The 26,929-nt window shown below is 40.6% G+C and overlaps 1 protein-coding gene across 1 annotated transcript in view; it reads right to left on the reverse strand.

Moving 5' to 3' along the window:
- The window catches only part of LOC139546606 (integrin alpha-4-like), a 30,028-nt gene extending 3,336 nt beyond the window's left edge, over positions 1 to 26,692 (reverse strand). Inside the window, 28 exon segments of the mRNA XM_071355170.1 lie at positions 69 to 188; positions 493 to 591; positions 774 to 899; positions 1,127 to 1,252; positions 1,431 to 1,538; positions 1,656 to 1,743; positions 2,171 to 2,260; positions 3,486 to 3,562; positions 3,827 to 3,925; positions 4,130 to 4,239; positions 4,242 to 4,279; positions 4,958 to 5,034; positions 6,889 to 7,038; positions 12,328 to 12,482; positions 14,710 to 14,864; positions 15,236 to 15,281; positions 16,328 to 16,418; positions 17,048 to 17,142; positions 18,226 to 18,334; positions 19,505 to 19,642; positions 19,913 to 19,975; positions 20,701 to 20,786; positions 21,382 to 21,511; positions 22,166 to 22,233; positions 22,501 to 22,630; positions 25,419 to 25,513; positions 25,801 to 25,916; positions 26,260 to 26,692. Of these exon segments, the coding sequence (XP_071211271.1) occupies positions 69 to 188; positions 493 to 591; positions 774 to 899; positions 1,127 to 1,252; positions 1,431 to 1,538; positions 1,656 to 1,743; positions 2,171 to 2,260; positions 3,486 to 3,562; positions 3,827 to 3,925; positions 4,130 to 4,239; positions 4,242 to 4,279; positions 4,958 to 5,034; positions 6,889 to 7,038; positions 12,328 to 12,482; positions 14,710 to 14,864; positions 15,236 to 15,281; positions 16,328 to 16,418; positions 17,048 to 17,142; positions 18,226 to 18,334; positions 19,505 to 19,642; positions 19,913 to 19,975; positions 20,701 to 20,786; positions 21,382 to 21,511; positions 22,166 to 22,233; positions 22,501 to 22,630; positions 25,419 to 25,513; positions 25,801 to 25,916; positions 26,260 to 26,441 (2,967 nt within the window). The 5' untranslated portion in view covers positions 26,442 to 26,692.
- Positions 26,693 to 26,929: the final 237 nt, after the last annotated feature.

Raw genomic sequence — 26,929 nt, forward strand, 5'->3', positions numbered from 1 at the left:
CGATTGGTTTGCACTTTGTAGTGTGTTTGCATCCTGTCTTGTGTGTGATATAAGGGAGTAGTACTGACCTTCCAGAGGGCGAAGATGAGCAGGGCCAGGATCAGGAGTCCCACCAGTAGACTCACTACAATGATAAACACCTCCACTGCTGCCTGAGGCTTCTGGCTGAAGTGGGCCTCCAACGCAACCTGAGACAAGGAATGAAATACAACACTATTACAGAACTCGTATAATATTTCTATGACCTGCAACAGCATACCAGTTTTTTTTTTTTTTACATAGGGCTGTCATTACCGGCGCTGTCCTATGGATACCAGTGTTTATACAGTTTGAAACTCAACAGAGGTACTTGAGGTTACAGAGCTATCCTGACACCTCCTCACTCTACCAGGACATGGACTTGAGTGACCTCAATTGTGGAAAAGGGACATAGTATGTAAGCCGTAATAAGTGTATTCTCCATTAGACGGCTGTATGAGATTAACTTTTTACCTGAGCGATAGGGATCTGCTGTAGGATGATGGTTTGAGGGTCCTCCCTTGGTGATGTGATGATGCCAGTACTCTCCATCAGCATCACTCCATGACGTCCCTAAGAAGAGAGGAAGGAAATCAACTTGAGTAGACAATAGAAATAGAATGACTAGAAAGGGGGAGGGGCACTCAGACCATCCCGTACACACACTATACACACACCGGTACATTTATGAGACTGAGACTTTGGCCATGTTATGAGATGTACAAGGGCATGTGTAACATAAGTGAAGTGTTTACAGGTGAGAGCTGTAGAACGGTAGGATTCAGCTTCACTTCCATGTGAATGGTGGCTTCTTTCCCAATGTCCATATCTCCTAGTCTACACTCCAGAGTCAGGCAAAGGTCATCACCATGGGCACAGAACTATGGAGAGAAAGGTTCAAATTCAAGTTTATATTTTATTTGCCATGTGTAATGGATACATTGGAAATCTAACACATCCAAGCTCTCACAATAAAAAACGGCAGGAAATATGCAAACATACAACAATCATCAATAACATGTTAATGCTGAAATAAGGACAAAGGGCACAACAAAATTAGTGGTATAGATAACTATATATCAGAAGGGAGGTAGGGGGTGATATTTACCATTTTGCGTTTGCTGGTTTTGGAGAAGAAGAAGACCAGTTCTTTGATGAAAGAGGACTGTGGCACCTCACAGTCATCCTCCACCACAATGGAGTCGTTTCGAATGGAGCATTCTCCAAGAGACGTCTGACAGATGGAAAAGAAAACAAGTTAAACATTCATTAATGTATGCCTATATCACAATGCAAACATGCACATATTAAGTAGAATAATAGAAAAGTTTAATAACAGACAAATATAATAATAATCTAGATGAACGTTTAAAAATAGACAAGTGACAAGTTATGAATATTCCCAAACATACATGGAAGTCTGTGATGTGGAGTAATCTGTATGGATATGGTGATAGGATCTTGGGAATATCAATCTCCACTATCGTGTTGGGAGATTTGCTTGGACCAATATTGACAACCTATCAAGTGGAGGAAAGTACACAGGTCAGTATAAACTCATCAATTAATTTGAAAGCTCCAACTAAGCTCTAGTGAGTCTATCAGTCTCTCATAAGTATGTACTATACAGTACATACCTTGTAAGTGTAGTTGAATGTCTCTGTGTAGCAATCAACTGGAATAGGCGCCTGGTCACCAAATACAAAGGATGTTGGAGTCATAAACCTGCAAGGGAGAGCAGTGATTATCTTATGACGTGCAATAAGATGTATTTAAATATATACTGCCAATGAAGAGCAAGGAACTGTCTTTGTTACTGTAAAATCAGGGGTCGACAAAAGGCCAAAAGCGGCCCTCAAGTGATTTGTTTTGGTCCCCCACATTTTTTGCAAAAATAGTTTTTGGTCAAAAAGACTGCAAGATCACCAGGAATAAAGTTTAATTTAGGAAATCTGTTCATAAGTATTCCCACAAAAAAAAGAGATACTTGATCGTGTGTCAATGTAATGAAGTAATTCAACTATTGTTATTTTCAAATTCAATCTCTTTTTGGGCTTAGTTGTGGTCAGTTTGGTGTGTACAAATGATTATAATTATGTTCCGGCCCCAGACCATCCGCTTTGCCTACCACTGCTGTAAATCAGTGTCTTACCCATGGATGTTGACATCTACACCATATCTCAGTGGTAACATCAGAGTGGCAGAGTTGTCGTGCAGAAGATCCTCGTTTTCATAATTGTCCCTGGAAAATACACAATGTAAGATAAAACATTTTTATTATCTATTTTGATTACATTTTATAGTGATGCAGGCCTAATAACATAGCTCATGCCATTATACTGTTAAAGGACTCAAAACCAACCAACGAGCGTAATTGATCATTGTCATGAAGTCACACCCCGCCCTACTGGCGTTCAGAAGGAGAAAGTGTAGGCCATATAGCAATAATGACAAGCCTAATTGAGATGTAGATTATATCTCACATTCCAGTGTTCAAACTTCTAAACAAGGCTGCATGGGATTTCTCTTAATGCAACTCCGTGCAGCCAAGGGCAATGTCCGCTTTAGGTATAATGCTGGGAGCTGCTTGTGGATTTGACAGCTCTAACGCAGTTGTTCAGGGAGAGAATGACAGATTTTTACTTTGTCAGCTCGGGGATTTGATCCAGCAACCTTTTGGTTACTGTCCCAATGCTCTAACCACTAGGATACCTGCCACCCCAATGTATGAAGGAAGACAGGTCTTAGTAACTTCACATTTATTGTCTTTGAACAAAACTCCAGTTTAGTTCAAGCATGGAATGTTCTAGAGTGTTCTGGAATGGCCAAACATTCCAAAGCCATTATTTACCCAAATGACAAAACACAGACCGCCAGAAGAATTTCTTAACCACACAATCAAACAGCTATGGGACAGAACCCAAAAGAGGGAACCTGCAGCACCCTCTGACTTGAATGATTCAGCTAACTGAGACTTTGTGTTTCCTGTTCCCCTAACAACAGAACAAACACATACACTACATCATATCTCACTGTGTCTCACTGGGCTGTTTTACGATTCTCTGTTTGCCTGTTTGGTTTAATAATAAGGCTGGTCAGCAGCAAGACGTCACCGACGTTGTAACAAGACGTCAATTTCAAAAACATGTCATTAGATTCACAGGAGGCTGCTGAGGGGAGGACAGCTCATAATAATGGCTTGAATGGAGTAAATGGAATGGTATCAGACACATGGACACCATGCATTTGATGAGTTCGAAACCATTCTATTTAATTCAGTTCCAGCCATTTCTATGAGCCTGTCCTCCCCAATATGGGTGCCACCAGCCTCCTGTGATTTGATTATTTCATGTAAGCACATCCAGTTACTTGTAAAAATCATGAAAGAAAGATACTGACAAAGACCTTTGGGTCGAAACATTGCACTCAATAACACTGTCATTCAACAAAGTTGGGTCTGTACTTACCCACTAGTGTTGATGGAGATGCTTACGTCACCAACACTACTACTCTGGTTCACATCCAACAGAAAACTGATATTGACCTGCAGAAAAGACAGAAAGTCTCATAAGTTACCAAGCAAGACAACAGCATTAGTTGTGGAAAATAAGACACAGCAGGAACATTGGCACCTAACTAAATAAATTGGTCTCAGTAATTAGTTCAAATTAGTCTTCAGCTGATGGTGTTTCCAACAAGCAGTGAGAACACTCAGATCCAGTTTAATGGAGTAACTTTGGTGTAAGATTGGTGTAAGGTTAGAGTAAGGTTGGAGAAATGTTGGAGTCAGGTTGAGTGTGAAGCCAACCTTGGCCCCAGAGCTGAGGTACAGGTTTCCCACACTGCAATCCACTCCTACTATTGTCTTGTTCTCCTCTGAAATGTCACAGCTCACAAACTTCTCCTCCTGCAAACAATAACAGATAGATGATGGGATTGTGTGAGTTACTTATTGCAATCCCAGAGGGCACAGATTCTTCTGCTTTTTCACGGAGTTGTGTGTGTATCTTGAATTGTCCGTGCAACAACGTCTAAATTACATTGGTGATCATGTGAGAATTTGGCATAACTTTGGGTAATCAATACATAAATACATCAATCAAACACTTACTGCGTCAAGCACTTTGATGTAGTGCAGGTTACTGGGGAATCGGAGCTGGAGTCTGGGGAGGAAGGCATCATCTCCCATGTTCACCAGGGTTGTGTTCAACATGATGGTCTTCCATTGCCAAGTGCAAAGTACGGCATGTTGTTGTGTCTCCTGCAATAATAACAGTCTTATTATACACTGGGTGGTTTGAGCCCTGAATGCTGATTGGCTGAACGCCGTGGTATATTACATTGGTAACCAGTTTATAATAGCAATAAGGCACCTTGGAGGATTGTGGTATATAGCCAATATACCACGGCTAATGGCTGTTTCCAGGCACTGTGCATTGCTTTGTGCATATGAACAGCCCTTAGCCGTGGTATATTGGTCATATACCACACCTCCTCGGGCCTTATTGCTTAAGTATAAAACTGAAAGTCTCTCTCCTTATACCTGTGACTAGCAGACATCTGTGCTAAAACCACAATGAATCATACCCTCTCGTGTAGGCAATTATCGCCTAACTTCAATTGACTTTAGTCATACAACAAAACATCTTATTTCATACTTCATTAGACTTGAGTCATATAACTTTTGAAAAGGTGCCAGCTTCATGGTTTCAGAGGAGACCAACAGACTAAACAGTGACAGTTTAGAAACAACAGAGAGAAACAACATGTCCCAAATGGCTCTATGGGTCCTGGTCAAAAGTAGTGCACTACATCTTTCAAGATCTCAGCTTTGTCTACAGCAGAGATGAGAAATAGAAAGTCAAAGCTTCAAGACAAAAGGTTGTGAGAAAAAGAAAACATATTGTAATTGAACATGATGAAATGCTACTGTACTTACTGTGGTAACACCAGTTGAGCAGAGACCTGCAGATTGGTTGAGCAGTTGGCCAATGAACAGTACCGAGCAAACTCTGTCTATGGATAGGAAAGGTGCAAATAAAGTGTAAGATGATGGGGCCTTCCGTATAGTTATGAATCCTCCAGAGGTGTGGACTCGAGTCACAAATATGATGACTTGCAACTCGACTTTGACTTTAACACCAATGACTCTTGACAACTTGGACTTGAGCCTTTTGACTCGGACTGACTTAGTACCCTCCCCAAGCCCAAATCTAAAAAATTATGCTATTAAAAAAAGTGTGCAGCGCATCAACTCTTCATTTAACGGATTACAGTTTGAATCGGACAGCAGCCAATCAAATTGTGCCAGCTGAGAAAAAGTTGCGCGTGGCTATGCAGAGGAACGTCGGGGGGTGAATTCAGATGGAGCCCTTGGAAAGATGATACCCAAAATTATTATTTTTGGATATAAAGACTACAAAAAACGGATTGCAACTTGCAAAACATGCAGGAAGAAAATGACAGACAGAGGCGCAACAACTTCAAACTTTGTTTGACATTTGAAGCTGCACAAAGAACAGTAAGTCGTGGCTAATATAGCCAACAGCTATATAATTTTACTAGTGTAGCATGTAGGCTAACGTAACGTTAAATCAACGAGCCTCCACACAGTCTGTCAGTGCGGAAACGCGATCATTGCACCCAAGATTGAGTTACAACTGGCTAGGCAGTTGGTAGCCTAAATCCTGCCTGATGTTACTGCTGTTCCTAAAACCATTGACATACGTTAGCCTACTGTAACCACACAGAGAGTGTGTGTGGGGGTGGGTGTGTGGGTTAAGGTTGGGCGATTGTGTACAAGCCTACATCGTCCGATTGCGCCCCCATATCGATCCTCAATAGTCGATCGCTATGGGGGGGTCTTTCTCATGGCTACCCACGTATTTCCTTGGAAATATAAAGTTTATTTGGAAAATAATAAATATGTATATTTTTAAAAGCATTCATGATTTGCGTAAATGTAATATACTAACTATTACTCTTGTTAAAAATATGAAATGGTATTACATTTGGTGAAGAGCACATTATGACTTGTTTAGGACTCGAAACTCAAAGTTTAGGACTTGGGACTTGACTTGAGACTTGTCGGTCTAGACTTGAGACTTGACTCGGACTTGCCTGTCTTTACTTGAGACTTGACTTGGGACTTGAGACTTACTTGTGACTTGTAAAACAATGCCTTGGTCCCACCTCTGGAATCCTCTACCATACCATGCATCAATATGAGTGGAGAACTGTAGAGCTAGTTTCCCGGACACAGATTAAGCCTAGTATCTGGGCTAAAGAGCACTTTCAATGTAGATTCTCCATTGAGCATGATTCTTAAAGCTAGAATCCTTTCCTTGAAACAATAACAAAACGGTCACCCCGCCTCGGTTTCATTGAAAAGCTGAGAGACGGAGAAATGTAACCACTCTCAAATTCATAGACAGAGCTATGGATACCAGGACTGACTATCCATGACATCAAAATTATAGTTTTTCCATTGGCTGCATGGATTTGAATTAAGAGAAATCCTATGCAGCCTTGTTTACAAATTCGAACACTGGAATGTGTGGCGTAATCTACACCTCGATAAGGCTGATATAAATCCTCATTATTTATTTTGTCTAATGATTTTCAATTTGAGTGTCATTATTTCTGTATAGCCTACACTTTCTCATTCTGAACTTCTAATGCAAGTGGGATGGGTGTGGCTTCATGACAATGATCTGCATCTGCTCACCGATTTGACAGCTCCAACTCAGTTTCACCTCCGACACCGCCAAAGCATCAGCTATGCGGGTGTCCACTATCGCCGGTTAACGTTTGATCGGATTGAATCTAGGCCTTAATCTGTGTCTGGGAAACTGGCCCTATGAGACTCACCTTATTGGCCACCAGGTTACCGTGTCCCCCTCTCTGCTGCAGTATGGGTTTCAGAACAGGGAAAGTGGATCCCCCGTTATGGACAGTGTGCTCTCTGAGGGCGTACGAAACCTCAAAATGGATGGGTGTGAAGATATCTCGGACATCTTTCTACAACCGGTAAAGAGAAAGAGAAAATGAAAGGATCAATTTACATACAACCTTGAGAAGTGGGGAGCTTCTTGCTTGACCTTGCTAATGGATGTTCTGGGGTAGGTTGTTGTGGGGGTCTGCCTGTGCTCTGGCACAATGTTACAGTGTCCTGTGCTGTCTGTCCCACTAAAAGACTTGGCTTGTGGCCACTGCAGATGTCCCAAAGAGCCTCTCCTCCAGCTCAGACACCTGCGTTTAGCTTAAGGAGGGATAGTAATCTCCTAATTCTGACATAGTTGTTTTTTTAAGACAAAGATATCTATTTAATCTTTTGCTAAATTGTTGCTAAAAGTGTTCTGACTAAGTTGTAATGCTATGATACCAAAAAAGGACTGCTATACATTTCTATGACTGAATGATTGAATACATAACATAAAAAAATAAAGAATGGTATCTATAGAGCGAGACGCTTGAATGATTCCTATGTCCCACCCTCTCTTATTTTTTCAGTGAGCACACATAGCAGCTATAAACCAGCGCTTCATTAGCCATGCACTCAAAACTTTCTCCACTCTGTGAGGTTTGGTTTGGTCACAATCGAGAAAGAGCATGTGGTGTTCTCTCTCTGTACACATGGAAAGCACACTCCCCAGAGGCCCTTCATTAACATACAGGAGCTCGGAAACACAACACTAAAATGACTCTACTGTATGTGGGTGGAGATATAAACCTAAACCACAGCTGAACTCTACAGTCGTGGCCAAAAGTTTTGAGAATGACACAAATATTAATTTTCACAAAGTCTACTGCCTCAGTTTGTATGACGGCAATTTGCATATACTCCAGAATGTTATGAAGAGTGATCAGATGAATTGCAATTAATTGCAAAGTCCCTCTTTGCCATGCAAATGAACTGAATCCCCCAAAAACATTTCCACTGCATTTCAGCCCTGCCACAAAAGGACCAGCTGTCATCATGTCAGGGATTCTCTTGTTAACACCGGTGTGACTGTTGACGAGGACAAGGCTGGAGATCACTTTGTCATGCTGATTGAGCTCGAATAACAGACTGGAAGCTTCAAAAGGAGGCTGGTGCTTGGAATCATTGTTCTTCCTCTGTCAACCATGGTTACCTGCAAGGAAACACGTGTCGTCATCATTGCTTTGCACAACAAGGGCTTCACAGGCAAAGATATTGCTGTCAGTAAGATTGCACCTAAATCAACCATTTATCGGATCATCAAGAACTTCAAGGAGAGCGGTTCAATTGTTGTGAAGAAGACTTCAGGGCGCCCAAGAAAGTCCAGCAAGCACCAGGACCGTCTCCTAAACTTGATTCAGCTGTGGGATCGGGGCACCACCAGTACAGAGCTTGCTCAAGAATGGCAGCAGGCAGGTGTGAGTGCATCTGCACGCACAGTGAGGCGAAGACTTTTGGAGGATGGCCTGGTGTCAAAAAGGGCAGCAAAGAAGCCACTTCTCTCCAGGAAAAACATCAGGGACAGACTGATATTCTGCAAAAGGTACAGGGATTGGACTGCTGAGGACTGGGGTAAAGTCATTTTCTCTGATGAATCCCCTTTCTGATTGTTTGGGGCATCCGGAAAAACCTTTTACGGTAGAAGACAAGGTGAGTGCTACCATCAGTCCTGTGTCATGCCAACAGTAAAGCATCCTGAGACCATTCATGTGTGGGGTTGCTTCTCAGCCAAGGGAGTGGGCTCACTCACAATTTTGGCTAAGAACACAGCCATGAATAAAGACTGGTACCAACACATCCTCCGAGAGCAACTTCTCCCAACCATCCAGGAACAGTTTGGTGACAAACAATGCCTTTTCCAGCATGGTGGAGCACCTTGCCATAAGGAAAAAGTGATAACTAAGTGGCTCGGGGAACAAAACATCGATATTTTGGGTCCATGGCCAGGAAACTCCCCAGACCTTAATCCCATTGAGAACTTGTGGTCAATCCTCAAGAGGCGTGTAGACAAACAAAACCCCACAAATTCTGACAAACTCCAAGCATTGATTATGCAAGAATGGGCTGCCATCATCATGGTGTGGCCCAAAAGTTAATTGACAGCATGTCAGGGTGGATTGCAGAGGTCTTGAAAAAGAAGGGTCAACACTGGCAATATTGACTCTTTGCATCAACTTCATGTAATTGTCAATAAAAGCCTTTGACACTTATGAAATGCTTGTAATTATACTTCAGTATTCCATAGTAACATCTGACAAAAATATCTAAAGACACTGAAGCAGCAAACTTTGTGGAAATTAATATTTGTGTAATTTTCCAAACTTTTGGCCACGACTGTACATATGAATTATAGTATTTAAAACTTTTTCAAAGTGCATACAGTATGAGGGAGTTGTGTGAGATTGATACAGAAATGGGCGACCAAAACCACTCCTCCCCTCCACTCATTTCCTCCCAGTCCCGCTTTATTATTATCCAGTTCACTATGCTCCTTCCCATGTAACGTGATACATTGTTCTGGACTTCCCAACGTCACCTACTGTCCTTATTAAACCCCTTTATCAGACATAAACTGAATGAGTCATTGGTTGCTGACGCAGTTGCTACCCAAATGATGGTCCATCCTGATAACTAACTAGCCGATGATTCATCGACTGAAATCAGACAATGCCTGATGTCCCTCTACTCTACTGACTCATAATGCTTTGATCTCTATCAGTAGCATGCTGACCTGACCAGAAGTCCTAGCAAAATGCATAGCACATAGAATAAAAAAGGTTTTACCAGATATTGTTCATCCTGATCAGACTTTTTTTTTCAGGTTTTTTACATGGACGATATATTGGAGATAATATACGACAATTACTTGAAACAATTGAACATTATGAAACATCAAAGATACCAGGCCTGGTCTTCATAGCAGATTTTGAAATGCGTTTGATAAAGTATGACTCAAATGTATATATAAATGCCTGGATTACTTTAATTTTGGTGAATCGCTTATACAATGGGTTAAAGTTATATACAGCAACCCCAGATGGAAAATAGTAAATAATGGTTACTTCTCAGAAAGTATTGAGCTTTTAAGAAGAGTAAAACAAGGCTGTCCGTTATCTCCATATCTTTTTATTATAGCCATTGAAATGTTAGCTATTAAAATTAGATCCAAAAAGATCATCAAGGGGTTAGAAATCCAGGGGATAAAACAAAAGTGTCGATGTATGCTGAAGTCCACAATCTGGTCCCTGCACAGTCTCATTGAAGATCTTGATCACTTTTCTAGCCTCTCTGGATTAAAACCTAATTATGACAACTGTACCATATTACGTATTGGATATTTAAAAAATACAGTGTTTACACTCCCTTGTAGTTTACAAATAAAATGGGCGGATGGTGAAGTAGACATACTTGGTATTCACAACTCAAAAAATATAAATGAACTTACCACAATCAATTTCAATGGGCAGTTAGCAAAAATACATAAGATTCTGCAACCATGGAGAGGGAAATACTTGTCTATTTATGGAAAAATCACATTGATTAACTCTTTGGTCCTATCACAGTTTACTTACTTACTAATGGCACTGCCTACTCCAGATTACTAATTTTATAAATCATATGAGCAAAAAAGATGACATTTTACTTGGAATGCTAAGTTAGACAAAATTAAACGTGCCTATTTATATAATGAATATGAGTTTTGGGGGCTAAAATTATTAAATATTAAATCTCTAAACCTCTCACTAAAAGCTTCACTCATACATAAATTATACTTAAACCCAAAATGGTTCTCCAGTAGATTATTAAGAAATGCTCATTCTTTGTTCAAAAATTGCCTTTTTACCTTTATACAGATTACAATTTCTCATTTCTAACTAATTGAAAATCAAATGTTGTTTAAAGTATCACCCTTTCTTAAGCCATACAAAGCTGGTTACAATTTCAGTTTTATCCTCCAGAAAAGATAGAACAAATATTACAACAAACGTTATAGTTAAACTGAAATATACTGATAAAAAAATTAAACATTCTTTATGGAAAAAATTGCAAAAAAATGTATTATATTTATTAACGATATTATGAATAGAAACGGAGGAGTTATGTCACATATGCAGCTATCGAAAATATTTGTGAATATCTGCTCAATCCAAATGTAAAACCAACTGATTGCAGCACTACCACAAAAATGGAGGAGGTAAGGAACTTGTTTGCCTGCCATATATTAAAGATACAAATTGGCTGAAAGGAACTAGCATAAATAGAAAAATATACCAGTTTCATTTGAGGACAAAAATGTTGACAGAGATTTTCGATGTACCAATTCCATGGCACATGGTTTATGAACTGGTACAAAAAACGACACTTCATTCAACACTTAGAGTTTTCAAATTAAAATTATTATATACAATTCTTGCCACCAACAGAATGCTATATATATGGGGCATACAACAATCTCAGCTCTGTAGATTTTGCTGCGAAGAGACAGAATCAATAGATAATTTATTCTGATATTGCCCCTATGTAGCTTGTTTCTGGTCACAGGTTCAGCAATGGTTAAAAAAATCACAACATGCACTTAAAACTAACCTTACAAATAGCAGTGTTTGGCGATTTGGAAAGCCATAGTCAGTCAATAAATAATTAAATAATACTCGTAGAAAAGGTTTTCATCTTTAGCTCACAATCTGTGGATACTATACGATTAGAAAGGTAAAACATTTATGTAAAACATCACAGCACAATTAAAAAATATATGGCACATGGAAACCAAATGAGGGTGGTCGATGGTGATAGGTGGGTGAGGGTTGAAATAAAATAACTTATGTTTAGTAATGTATTATTATTTTATTGTTATTTGACTGCTTTATATAAAAGTATGTAAAATGTGTATTTAAAATGTATATGTAAAATGTATGTATATGTAGCAGAAAAGCAGTAAAAAACTAAAATATATTTGTCCTCCAAAGAGGGGGTGGAGGGGTTAATAAAAGTACAAAAAATACATTCAAAAAAAAAAGAAGCATGCTGACCTGCCCTGAAGTCAGTTCTTTGATCTACAGTATATCAGTAGCATGCTGACCTGACCTGAAGTCAGTTCTTTGATGCCTGGCAGTAGCATGCTGATATTTTAATAATTGCCTCCACAGTCTAAACTGACTTGAGGCCACGCAGAGGGTCTTACAATAACTGACTCTGAGTTAGTGATTATAGTGTCTGGGCTGGGGTTCTAAACTGACCTGAAGCCATTGCATACCTGACAACAGTTCTCAGTGGTTACAGCTGCTGACCCTCACATCCCGACCCCTTACCCCTGACCTCTTACTCACCCTCATGAAGGCCTGGTGGGGGACGCAGGTCAGCTGGTCGTGTCTGGTCTTGACCCGCCCTGTTGTAGCGTTGGACGTCCCATTTCCGTGGAAATGGAAACGTGAGGGGAAGGACTCCTTGTGCTGCGTGTCTGCTGTCAGATTATACTGGAGCACTATGGGTGAGAGTGAGTGAGGGGGGTGGAGAGTGGGAGGGAGAGAAGGTGGAAAGGAAAGTGAGAGAGGGAAGCATTGAGGTAACAATATTTTGTTTCAGAGAGCACCCAGAGTTGACATGAACCAGGGCCCCAGACATACAGACCTAGACCCAGCCTCAATCCCCAGACATACAGACCTAGACCCATCCTCAATCCCAGACCCATCCTCAATCCCAGACATACAGACCTAGAACCAGGCTCAACCCTAGACCAAACCTTAACCCCAGACATACAGACCTAGACTCAGTCTCAATCCCAGACATACAGACCTAGACCCAGCCTCAACCCCCAGACATACAGACCTAGACACATCCTCAATCCCAGACCCATCCTCAATCCCAGACATACAGACCTAGAACCAGGCTCAACCCTAGACCCAACCTTAACCCCAGACATACAGACCTAGACTCAGTCTCAATCCCAGACATACAGACCTAGACCCAGCCTCAACCCCCAGACATACAGACCTAGACACAGTCTCAATCCCAGACATACAGACCTAGAACCAGCCTCAATCCTAGACCCAGCCTCAACCCCAGACATACAGACCTAGACCCAGCATCAACTCCAGACATACAGACCTAGACCCATCCTCAATCCCAGACCCAGCCTCAATCCCAGACATACAGACCTAGACCCAGGCTCAACCCTAGACCCAACCTTAACCCCAGACATACAGACCTAGACCCAGCATCAACCCTAGACCCAGCCTCAGACCCAGCCTCAACTCCAGACATACAAACCTAGACGCAGCCTTAACCCCAGACATACAGACCTAGACCCAGCCTCAACCCCAGACATACATACCTAGACCCAGGCTCAACCCCAGACATACAGACTTAGACCCAGCCTCAATCCCAGACATACAGACCTAGAACCAGTCTCAACCCTAGACCCAACCTTAACCCCAGACATACAGACTTAGACCCAGCTTCAATCCCAGACATACATACCTAGACCCAGGCTCAACCCCAGACATACAGACCGAGACCCAGCCTCAACCCCAGACCCAGATATAAAGACATAGACCAAGCCTCAACCCCAGCCTCAATCCCAGTCCCAGACCAAGACATACAGACCTAGATCCAAGCCTCAACCCAGCCTCAACCCCAGACCCAGACATACAGACCTAGATCCAAGCCTCAACCCCAGATCCATTCACAACCCAAGTCTCAGCCCCAGACTCAACTCCAGCCTCAACCCCAGGCTCAGCCCCAGCCTCAACCTCAACCACAGACCCAGCCACAACCCCAGGCTCAGCCACAGCGTCAATCCCAGCCCAGGCTCCCAGCCCCAATCCCAGCCTGCAACCCAGCCTTACTACCAGCCCAAGGCCTAGCCCCAGCCTCAGCCTCAGCCCCAGACCCAGCCTCTTTCTCAGCCCCATCCACAACCCCAGACCCAGCCCTAATCATAAATGTACTATAGATGGAGAAAACATATTTTGAATGAGGATAACATTGACTTGTGTTTTATTTCGCAAGACACTTCAAATTAGTCATTTTCGTTTACTATCAAAGGACTGATGTTTCACAGCGATACCAGATAACTTTGAATAACTTAACTTAACTTTGAATAAATAATTTCTGTAATTCACCATTTAAAATTTCACCAAAAACATAATATTGAGGAACATAGGCGGTTAAAAACATGGTACCCTCGATGGACAACATCATTCTATCTATCAGGACAGGGCTGTGCCAGAGCCTTACAGGCTCTAACAGACACTTTCACCACAGGAATGCTCTGCAGAGATAACCCTTGTTAAGGCAGGGTTAACAAACTAACCAACTGCCCAATGCCTCAGGGACTAGTGATAAGATGGAAGGACTGACAGTGATAAGAAAACAGAAAAAGTCTGTCTCTGACACAACAGTGTTTTCTGTCAACTAGTCCAGGTCAGGGCTTTCATAACTATTTCCTACACTAGACTTTGTGCATTATACAATTTTCCACATACAAACTAGTAGTATAGTAATGCTCACATTACTATAGCATGTTTGAAAAATTTGTTTTTGGTCACTATTAAGTACACACACTAGAACCAAAACTGGCTTTTGTTTGTAAGTGCCCCTGCACACATAACCTTCACTAATGTAATGATTAACACAATGCAAACAGACAGGTTGTTTTCACAGTGCAGGGCTATGAGGGAGCCAGGGGCACGGGTAGAGGGTCTGCTCACCTATTGAAGAGGTGACGTGTCGAGCATGGACCCTGAAGCAGACTGTAGCATTGATGCAGACAGCAGGAAGACCGTTGTCATAACACAGCGCTACATAGCGGTTTACACTGACAGGCAGGGGCATGAAGGCTTCTACCACTATCACTGGACGAGTCCTGGCACAGGGAGACGACAACATGTCAACAACATGAAAACAACACATCGACACTCTGTGTCAAAACAAATACAATTGTACATTTGCATTAGAATATGGGAGCTACAGTATATGGGCCAGAAGACAAACAAATCTACAAACCAAAAGGTATTACAAAAGGTAAAAATGGCCAGGGCACTATACAGGTCAAATACATGGGCCAGGCCACTTTCACTGAGGTCATATTCAGAAAGTAAAATAATGAAATGTAAGATAAAATGTTGACCAATGTTCATTGAAAGCTTAACCTCATCTCTGACATGAATGCAGTAATTCTAGTTTCAGAGACTAGTTATCTAGTGGAAGTAATGTGATATGTAACACAGTTCTTACCTCAGAACCACAGCTGAGTCTGAGAGGAAGGCCCCTACTGCTACATCTGTAGTTTAGAGAGATGCAGATAGATAGCTGTCATTTTCTTGAACATGCAATTTCCTGCTATAGGTCTATCTGGCTGCAAGGCTCTCTAGACTTGTTAAAGCTCTAAACCAGTTTGTTACTCAGTTTAGAACAACTCATAAGACATCAGTGGAATGTTTTTAATTCATTCATTTGTTCATTCATTCATTTGTTCATTCAGTCAGGCATTCGGTCATTCGTTTGTTCATTCAATCCACATCAGCCTGCAGACAAAATGTATTCACACAGTTTACTGCACTGTAACAAAAACTCCTATAAACTTTACAGCAATGTACTGTTAAACCAATGTTTCTTTGGAAGTTATTGTAACATACTGTACTTTATTTCCTACAGTAACTTACAGGTAACTGTCTGCCAGTAAGTTACCATAAAAACAACAGGATATATTTTACAGTGTGGTAATAAACTGATGAGTTTTGTTTTTAGATAAGTATTTAACACTTGCGTTACAAATCAATCTATAAAACAACAATTAAAACAAATAACACATGAAAAAAATGAATGAAATGTTTTATTGACAGACAGTACACAATACTTTACAATGTACCAGTTCTAAGAGATGACTAGCTAAGAGATGACTAACTGTCTACATCTCTCTCTCTGTCAGTCTACCGTATATCCTGTTTAGTTCACAGTGTATCACTAGTGGAAGATGCGAAGATGAGAAGCAGAGAGTAAGCAGACAACCATCAGTAGTGACCCTAATTTAAACCTCAGGATATTCCCACTGCCCAATTTGGTTTTCCCTGGGTAGCAGCCAACACACACACACACACACTCACCCACATGCACACATATTTTCCCGTCCCCTGTCCTCAGTTCTGTTCCCACCACTGCCATGTTTTGACGGCCTTACTAATTTAAGGCACAGCATGTGTGACATAATAACAGGACATTACAGTGTGTTCTGTTCTAGTCAGCAGTAGAGAAACCGAGACAGACTCAAACATTGTACTGGAGGGAAGCACTGTACACAACGTTGACAGTCAAGAAAGGGATCATTACCTTGGTAACCGTTTTCATCAACATCGATGCCTCCTGACACAGACTGGCCGAACATCTTTAACTCATTACCCAGAACAGAGCCAGTGATCCTCTGATGATGGAACAAGAACAGCTTGATTATTCTTACGGCTAACCCTCTGTACTTTACACACTTCATACACTTCATTTTGTTTCCCAAACCAAGAGAGCTGTCTATGACTACCTCTACAGTCAGCTGTACAGTACACATTTCAGATTTTTTTCTAGTACGGAGCTTTGAGATTCAAGTAAGGTAATATATCTCTGTATTTGGATATACAGTGACTATATTTTCTCCAAGAGGTTGTATTCTACATTGAGATACATTTATTTACATATACATTGATTTATCTTCATGGTATTCCATAACTAAAAGCTAATTTAAATGTAACTGCTTCATGTAAACTGTCTCACATGCTCAGACAGAGAAAAGCAGGAGACCAAACAGTTTAAGGAAATCGTAGCAATTCAGAGTCATGAACTCTCTTCCGACTGTCTGAGAGCAAAGAGAGAAATAAAGGCACATTTGATCCTCACGTCCTATCTCCCTCCCTTCAATCTATTGTCCCTGATCGTTGGTCAGAGGAGGGACACCCTGACCCCTCATCCCTTCACTCCTCCCTTCCTTCCAGTAATCTCCTGTCCCTGAAGTCTGCGGACAAACAGCAGCTGGAAGGGACATAGCCATAGCTGAGTACATACTTGAGAGAAGGTCTGAGAGATCCCTGTTTTCCTCCCATTGTAGATATATATAGCCCCACGCAGCTCTTCTTCCTGCGGAGCCCCCACTGCCACATCTGGAACACATTTACAGTCAGTCAGGGGTTAACTTAGGATGCGTCCCAAATGGCACCATATAGTGCACTACTTTTGATCAGGACCCGTAGGGTAATGTAGTTAATTAGTGCACTATGTAGGAATTAGGGTGCTCTTTTTTTCCTAACCTTTATTTAACTAGGCAAGTCAGTTAAGAACAAATTCTTATTTTCAATGACGGCCTAGGAACAGTGGGTTAACTGCCTTGTTCAGGGGCAGAATGACAGATTTTTACCTTGTCAGCTCGGGGATTTAATCTTGCAACCTTTCGGTTACTAGTCTAACGCTCTAACCACTAGGCTACCTGCCGCCCCAATTCAGAAAGTAAACCAAATTCCAATTCCAGATTTTCCTAATTGAAAAGCATTGAAGAGAATTGGAATTCTAGAGTTCTGAATTCTAGAGTTCTGAATTGACAAGAATTTAAATAGAATTTACCCCAACCCTGGTGTGTGTGTGGGTGTGTGGGTGGGTGTGTGTGCTGGTGTTGAGGAACTGGCAGTTAGGCTGGTGTAAGTGGCAGTTAGAAGTGTGCTGGGGTCCTGTGATCAGCTGTAGGGGATGTGGTTGGTTGGTTGGTTGGTGGTATTGCCTCTGTGTTGAGTGGGGCTAGTTTATGGTGTGTATCTTCGTACCCAGTTACCCAATATTACCACAGACTTTAGTGTAGTTCCTTCTGACTGGCATAGCTCGCTTTCTGTTAGTTTTAGAGCTGCCAATTGCTCATAGCCTTGATCAACCATCCTGATCTTGCGAGCTTACAATGAAACTAAATGAGAGCGCAGTGGTCCGGATGGTGGATCAGGCTACATTGCATTCAACTGAAATATACAGAGATTTTATTGTGCAACAAATGGGACAGTACCTACTTGGAATACCACCAAGTTCAATTTCACTTTATTTGTATTTATTTTTTACCAAAAACTATGCAGAACATTGGCACATTAGCTAGGGTTGCTGATTTTGTCATAATAGTTTTGCTGTACTGTGACAAATCCTTATAACTTTAAAGATAAAGTAAGAATTGCTTTATATCTTTGCAAAAAAATATGCATAACACTCACCAGCAAAGCCATCATCATCAATATCTCCCAGATCAGTTATGGTCTCCCCAAATCTGGCAGCATAGGAGTTGCTTCCCACCAACTGAAACTCTGCTTCCTTCATATTAGCCTTAAAACACATTCATTTACAGTCTTAATAATCCTTCTCTCGCCCAGGGTAATGGCTTGTAAAGTTGATCCGGGAAGAAAGAAACGGTCATTTGCTGATGGAGATATGTGGGGGAAGTAGCTAGCTAAGCTCCATGTAATTGCAGTCATTAGGTTGGTAATTACGTCAAGTTACTCATGTCATGCAGAGTTGCCTGGTCCTTAGTAGTACACTATAAATGTAGCAGATATCTGCTGGTTTAGCGTTCCGTAATACAAACTCATCAGTCATAGAAACAGTCCTCAGGTCCTGCTATCAACATGCTGTGTTGCTTTATATCATCTGCCAGTGTATAAGACAGTACAGTAATATAGTAACTCCAGCCTCTTCTTTTTATAGGAAATTACAATAAAAGAAAAATCTCTTTACTTGAGCATATTAATTTCTATAAAGTTATCTCATTGTTCTGAAAGCTGAATAGTTAGTCTAGATGTTACTACATAGGTATAAGAGCAACTTAATGTTAAGTGATACCATCATTGGTTTTGAAAGGTTTTTGTTATAACAGTGCACAACACCAGTATTGTATGAGATGCTTAACTACTATCATATTTAAGAACTACAGAGTTAAGTTGAGAAGATAACAGTATGTGTGTGAGATGTGATGTGAGGTAGGAAGTCTCTATTGATGTTGTTCTGTTTTAACAAATACTGTATCTTCAGAGACAGTGTTCCATATAGCAGCCTCACAAAGTTTAGAGTAAACATTTCAATAGGTAATGGACCATCAAATTACATTAGATCCAAGGCTATTTGCAAAACTCACACAGCTAGACACACAATAACTGCACAACAACTTTTTTTTATGATAGGGGTGAAAGAAAGGTTGTATCTCACTCAATTCGTTTTTCCTCGAATCCTCGCATCCTCACTCCTCACCTTCTCAAGCCACATTGGAAGAGAAGATCCAATGTCCCTCCCCCCTGACATTCTCCTCCAATGAGTTTTGAGAAGGCAAGAAGAGGAATCAGGGAAATCAAGGTTGTCTGTCGTATACTGTATTTTTTATGTGGAGGGTGTTGATTATGATACTTGTAAGTGACAAGCCTATCTTAATTGCCCCTGAGGGGACAAATATAAAGTTGTATTGAATTGAAGGAAAAACGGATTGGGAAAGATCCCAGTACTTACGGCTCCTTGGTTTATGTAGACATGGACTTGTCCTTCCTCTCTCACGGTGCTGTACATGGGAGATCCTACCAGTAGATCAGACAGGCCATCTCCATTCAGGTCCACGGCACACACACTGGCACCAAAATACGAGCCGAGCTACAGTATAGGAAAACAAGTTTCAAGTCAATACAGTCGATCAAATCAATCAAATTTATTTATGAAGCCAGCAGTTGTCACAAGTTGATTTTGCAGTGAGGAGGTATGATCGAGTTCTGCCTCAAAATCAAGACATTAATTTCTGGTTTCCCAGACAAAGCTTATACCCAGTTCTAGACTAAAATGTTCAATGGAGATTTTTAGTACAAGACTAGGCTTAATCTGTGTCAGGGAACCTGGCCGTAATGATATCTGGCTACTAATTCCCACCTTGCTGCCCTTGACTTCACTGATTATCTTCAGCATGTTTTCTTCAGCTCTGAATAGGTAGGCCTGGAGAAGAGGACAGAAACGACCTGGTCACATCAAAACTTAAAGCCAACTAAGGATGAATGGTAAAATGCATAAACTACTTAGATTATATCACAATACCCATACAGACATGATCTCAAATCAAATCACATTTTATTTGTCACATGCGCCAAATACAACAGATAAATACCTTACAGTGAAATGCTTACTTACAAGCCCTTAACCAACAATGCTTTAATCTGATTGCTTTCTACTGATAAAATATCTCCCATCTGTCATCTTAACATTCCTGTGGGACATGTATTTTACAGTCTTAAAAATAAAATAAAATATTCCTCCATAAAATGTGCACAGAATTGCCACAAGACAAAATTATTCCCCACTTTCTGCAGAGAGATTCACTTACATTACCTTATGGGCCATTGTCAAAAGTAGTGCACTTAATAGGGAAAAGAGTGCCCTTTGGGACATAGTCTGTGTCTGCTAAATTACTTAAATGTAAATCGAATGTATTGACGACAAGATCCTTAAAGCATCTCTAAATAAAAGCCTTTCGACAAGTTTAAAAGGGCCTGCATTGCAGGAAAGTTCTCCTGCAACAGGGCAACCAGAGCAAAACCCACATGTATTTTTCAATAGCACATATTTCATACATTTCACCAGTAACATGAGGAATGCCCAAATGCATCATATATTTAGGATATGATGGGGGTGAAAGAAAAAACAGGAATGAAATTAACTCTTACCTTACCAGTCTGCCCGTGCTGAGGTGCACCGCCAACAATCTCTGTGGAGTCAGGGTGGAGGAAGTGGCCAGCCCCAACCGAGTAGCCTGGTGAGGAAAAGAAGGATCACAATGTAGGTACAACGCCAGTACAGCATTAGTACAACTTTAATATAACCAAAGAATCAGACTACCAGAGTAGCCCGGCAATGGAAACGTATCACAACGTTAATACAATGTCAGTGCAACATTAGTATAACCTTAATAAAACATTTGTAAACCTTAGTACAACTTTAGTATACCCAACTGAACAGGTAGTGTAGAACCAGATGGCACGGGTTGATATATTAACTAAATAAATAAAGGTGTAAAAAAAAGAAACGGTGTCCAAAAATACCGATTTCCGATTGTTATGAAAATTTGAAATCGGCCCTAATTAATCGGCCATTCCAATTAATCGGTCGACCTCTATAAGAGATAAGAAAAACAAGCCAGACGTAACTGGCATGATGATTTGCAGTAACTACAATTGAGCAAATATTGAGCAACCCCCCCCTCACACACACACACAAAAGCATGCTTCCTCTCTGTATTCCCTTACATTACACATCACCAACTCAAAAACAACCGAGTGTCTTTATGAGACGTGTGACAACCAGACAAGTCTTTCTGATCGTCTCCAACCATATTATAATTAACATACCCAGGTAACTGCCATAGAGGACAGTGCTGCTGTCATCCACATAGGCAGACAGGACCCTGCTGGAGGTGTTGTAGACCAGGACAGATCCAGTCCAGTACGATGTCCCTGGGGCTCCCATTATTATCAAGTCCTGAAGAAAAATAACACAACACATACATCAGAGTATTGTTCAGTTGTTTTTTATGTTTGTGATTTCCCAGTAAACCAAAATTGGTTCTGTGAAAGTTCGCAGAACCTTCTTTACGTTGTGGCAAATGTTTGTTCTCATAACATTAAAATGATCCAGTAGTGCTGATCATTATACAATGTTTGTATAAAACATTCACCTGATGTTAAAAGAATGTTCCCAGACCGCTGCTCTCATATTTTGTTGCAGCAGTATGTTCTTAAAACATTACTGGTACATTGTGTTATTACATTACCTGGAAACCTAATGAGAACATTTGGGGAATGTCCTGTGGTGGTTGTTTCAGATGTTGTGCACAACATCTTAGTGAATGTTAGGAAAACATCCCAAGGATATTTAATTTAAAACATTTTCCGAAGAATGTTTGAATGTTTTTGGGATGTTATCATCCTAATCTTAGAGAAAAAAAACTAACTAGAACTTAAAGGGAATCTTAACTAATGTTCTGGGAATGTTCCCAGTTTGATGGGTTGTGTGCATTTCAGGTTTGTGACTTGTGTATGTGTACATGTACCTGTGTATGTGTATATGCACACGTGCATTACTAGCATATACATAAACTTTAGGTTAAAACAGAATATGTAGAGGAACTGATACCTCAGTCAGAAAGTTGGATATCCCTGCTTGGCATGATCCATAGTCCTCACCAAACTTCCGTTGGTGATCTGGAGAAAGAGTGGCAGATGCATTTTCATTTTGGCCTATAAAGCAAGCTTACTGTCAACAAGCTCTCAGACTCAGTGCAGGTTGCTTACAGGTGTGGCCTTGGAGTTAGACATGGCGAGAACAAGAACATATGGATACTCGGCCTCGGTTATTGACTGATTTATGTGATTTATAACCCACATTTTCATTTTTCTGTTGCAAAACTTTTGCTACGGTATGCATTAATGAATAAGAATCAGATATCCTGTAAATGCATAACAGTGTACCTTTGTAGCATGGGATGAGTGGTTGAGACTGTTTGAGGTCAGCCTCGTATCTGTAACAGACACCATGAGGCAGCTTGTTCTGGTTTTCTTTCCTGGAATAGAACACGTTCTTCCAACGATGCCCACATGCCTGTGGAAGGAGAAGCAACACAGATGTTGTTGAAGGAAATGCAACTATTTGAGAGGAGGAATGTAACAACAATGGAATAGTCTACACACAAAATATGTACGTTTGTGTTTATTCTAACAAGTGACATAATCCGAGCACTGCGCAGCAGCTAGTTTCCGAAATAACATTAAATGACAACAGACTATAGGCTAAACACAAAACGTGTAAATGATGTGGGTCTTCAAAATAGGAACATCAGTGTAATATGGGATCATTTGATATGTCTGGTAGGGTTGCAAAGGATGCAAGTCTTGTTTCTTGTTTAAGACTAGGCACTACAGGCTGAAATAAAAATGTTGCATCTACCTATCAATTCTCAGATTTGTTGGAACTTTGGTCCATTAATGAGTATTTTCCAAAAATAAATGTTAAACATCAGGAAAAAATACAGTACCAGTCAAAAGTTTGGACGCACCTACTCATTCAAGGATTTTTCACAATGTTTTCCTATTTTCTACATTGTAGAATAATAGTAAACACATCAACACCATGAAATAACACATTTGGAATCATGTAGTAACCAAAAAAGTGTTAAACAAATCAAAATAGATTTAGATTCTTCAAAGTAGCCACCCTTTGCCTTGATGACATCTTTGCACACCCTTGGCATTCTCTCAACCAGCTTCACCTGGAATGCTTTTCCAACAGTCTTGAAGGAGTTCCCACATATGTTCAGCACTTGTTGGCTGCTTTTCCTTCACTCTGCGGTCCAACTCATCCCAAACCATGTCAATTGGGTTGAGATCGGCTGATTGTGGAGGCCAGGTCATCTCATGCAGCACTACATCACTCTCCTTCTTGGTCAAATAGCCCTTACACAGCCTGGAGGTGTGTTGGGTCATTGTCCTGTTGAAAAACAAATGATAGTCCCACTAAGCACAAACCAGATGGGATGGCGTATCGCTGCAGAATGCTGTGGTAGGCATGCTGGATAAGTGTGCCTTGAATTCTAAATAAATCACTGACAGTGTCACCAGCAAAGCACCCCCACACCATCTCACTTCCTCCTCCATGCTTCATGGTGGGAACCACATATGCAGAGATCATCCGTTCACCAACTATGCGTCTCAGAAAGACACAGCGGTTGGAACCAAAAATCTCAAATTTGGACTCATCAGACCAAAGGACAGATTTCCACCGGTCTCATGTCCATTGCTCGTGTTTCTTGGTCCAAGCAAGTCTCTTCTTATTATTGGTGTCCTTTAGTAGTGCTTTCTTTGCAGCAATCGACCATGCACGCAGTCTCCTACGAACAGTTGATGTTGAGATGTGTCTGTTACTTGAACTCTGTGAAGCATTTATTCATGCTGCAATTTCTGAGGCTGATAACTCTAATGAACTCTGTAGCATAGGGTCTTCCTTTCCTGTAGCGGTCCTCATGAGAGCCAGTTTCATCATAGCGCTTGATGTTTTTTGTGACTGCACATGAAGAAAATGTCAAAGTAATAACGAACTATCTATTCTCTTACTTTTTTTGAGCTGTTCTTGCCATAATATGGACTTGTTTTTTTACCAAATAGGGCTGTCTTCTGTATACCACCCCTACCTTGTCACAACACAACTAATTGGCTCAAACGTATTAAGAAGGAAAGAAATTCCACAAATTAACTTTCAATAATGCACATCTGTTAATTGAAATGCATTCCAGGTGACTACCTCATGAAGCTGGTTGAGAGAATGCCAAGAGCTTGCAAAGCTGTCCTCAAGGCAAAGGGTAGCAACTCTGAATCTCAAATATAAAATATATGTTGATTTGTTTAACACTTTTTTGGTGTTAAATGTGTTGTTTCATAGTTTTGATGTCTTCACTATTATTCAATGTAGAAAATAGAAAACTTAAGAAAAACCCTGGAATGAGTAGGTATGTCCAAACTTTTGACTGGTACTGTATATTTTCTTTAGTTTATCATAATGTTGTCATCAACATTTTAATGAATTTGAACCACTTTAAAATGGACATACATCAATCATTTCAAAGCTGACTACATTGAATTGCACTAAAAGCCCATTTCATAGAGATTGTTACAAACTGGCCTATATTTAGTCATTTACTTTGAAGAGATGGTGATTGAGTTTAAATAGACGTTTGCCGTTTGGCGTTAGTCTAAATTCAGTGTACTTGTCTTCAACTGCCATTTCCCGAAAGTCAGATTCGTCTTACAAGCCAACAAAAAACATTCAGCTTCAGAAGCATCTGCATTCACCAAATTGTTTTTTGGTTATCCTTAGACATATTCTCCAGACTTGCTCAGAGGGAATTGTTGATATGTTGTACATTTTTGTATCCTAGATACATGTATTTTTTTTTTCTGCAATATGCAAATATGTGCATATTTAGATGTTGCCTCGATTGCATATTTCAATAAAATATTTCATCAATGTTTTTATACAAAAAAAGTATTATATTTGTGCCTACATTCAACTGGCAAAAGTTGATTGTGATATGATTAAGGGAAATAAAATACCCTATGAGGGTGTGGTGCCTGGCCTTAAACAAAGTTCACCAATACAAGATGTACCCATCTCATTATTTGATTTCGGTCTCGGAATGGGCACAAAGACTGTGTATCACTGGAATTTACACCAATACTGACCATCTGAGAAGGGATTGTATCATTTGTTTACCCCTACTGGGACTAATCTACATAGCCAATACATGACCATCACTGCAAATAACTTTATGACACCTGCTGATATAAAAAGGGCTTTATAAATGCATTTGATTGATTTATTGATTGACTTAACATACCAATACATGGCCATCACGAGGCTGTCTGGACAGGCTGACTCCGAGCCACTGGTTGTCACTCTCAGACAAGCATGTCTTCCCACAACTGTCCACACCTGTAGTACAGACACACACACATGCAAGCACACACACCAACGAGTGAGAGAGAGAGAACGTGAATTGAGAGGTGGCAATGACCTTTAAAAATGCCTTATAAACCCTTCGAAAACAATCTGTGGGGCATCCATGTTAAACATCAAGTGGTTCTGGTTATTTGACCAGCGGGCTTTCTTATCATCCACTGGAAATGGATCAATGTCAGTGCACAAATCCCCAAAACAACGTTGGTCAAATAACTTGGAAGCAACACAGATTTTTTCTTTGTAAAGTCGATATTACAAACCTGTTGATATTTGCTGACATTCTCTCTTGTTCGAGATGCTGCACTTATAAATTGCTCCTGGTTTTTTTACGGATGGGTAGGAAGATGAATTCGCAACTGGAGCTCCGACTAATAACCTATAACAGGCAATATGGAAATTAATATCCCTAACGTTACAGTTTTATACACATCAATACCCCAGCTGTGGGATATCGAACAAAAACAATCCTTCACACTGAAAAACTCAAAAGGCAACATGGATACTCGTAATGTGCAGTTTCTGGTGGTTTGTTGTGTCAAAAGGTACTTGTGTTTATAGAATCCCTAATTAACAGTTTTCACACATTTTGGGGCTGAATACCCATTTTGTTAATTCTTCAACAACTAATAGCCTAAATGTGTGTAGCCTATTCAGTTGTGGTGTTCTACAGTATGAATAGAGGTTTTAAAAAAGCCCACAACAATGTTTGATTCACTTACCATGTGTTTTTCTGGTACTTGTGTAACAATACAGAATATCCAAATAAAGATCCATTTGGTCCACTGAAACTAATGGGGTGGTCTACATCCAAATTGTAACACTCAGTGAGATTACAGCACCAGAAGTACGCGAGAAGAAAGCTCCAACAGCAAGAAAGATTCCCCGGCGTTTTTCGCTCCATTTTTGTAAAACAAATACCAACTTTTCCAACACGAAGAGATTACAAATGAAGGCAGATTAAAACAAAAGAAAAGAAAAACGTAGTTTATTCAAATCCACGGAAACAGAGAAAAGTCGTACATCCCAATACCAACTTTAGAATGGCATTTGGATAAAGTTGAATAGAGACTGGGCGCGCTCAACTCCTGTTGCGCTTCTTCATGCGTCGGTCGTTCTGCCTGTGCGCAACCTCACATCGTCAGGCTCATGACTAAATTCCGTCACGTGAAACTTCACAAAGTGAGTTAAACCTCTGGCGGACGACTTGCATGCTGCTCCCCAAATTAATCAAACGTAGAGCCCAACCCTCCAACCCACCCTGAAACCTTCTATCCACACCATTAAAACTGAGAGAGATATGTATCCCCTGGATTTAACAGTATCCTGTGCACGTGACGAATACAGTTTAATTTGAATCAAAGCCACACACATACAGTTCCTTCAGAAAGT

This window comes from Salvelinus alpinus, chromosome 20 (genome assembly GCF_045679555.1).
Source record: "Salvelinus alpinus chromosome 20, SLU_Salpinus.1, whole genome shotgun sequence".
Taxonomy (NCBI): domain Eukaryota; kingdom Metazoa; phylum Chordata; class Actinopteri; order Salmoniformes; family Salmonidae; genus Salvelinus; species Salvelinus alpinus.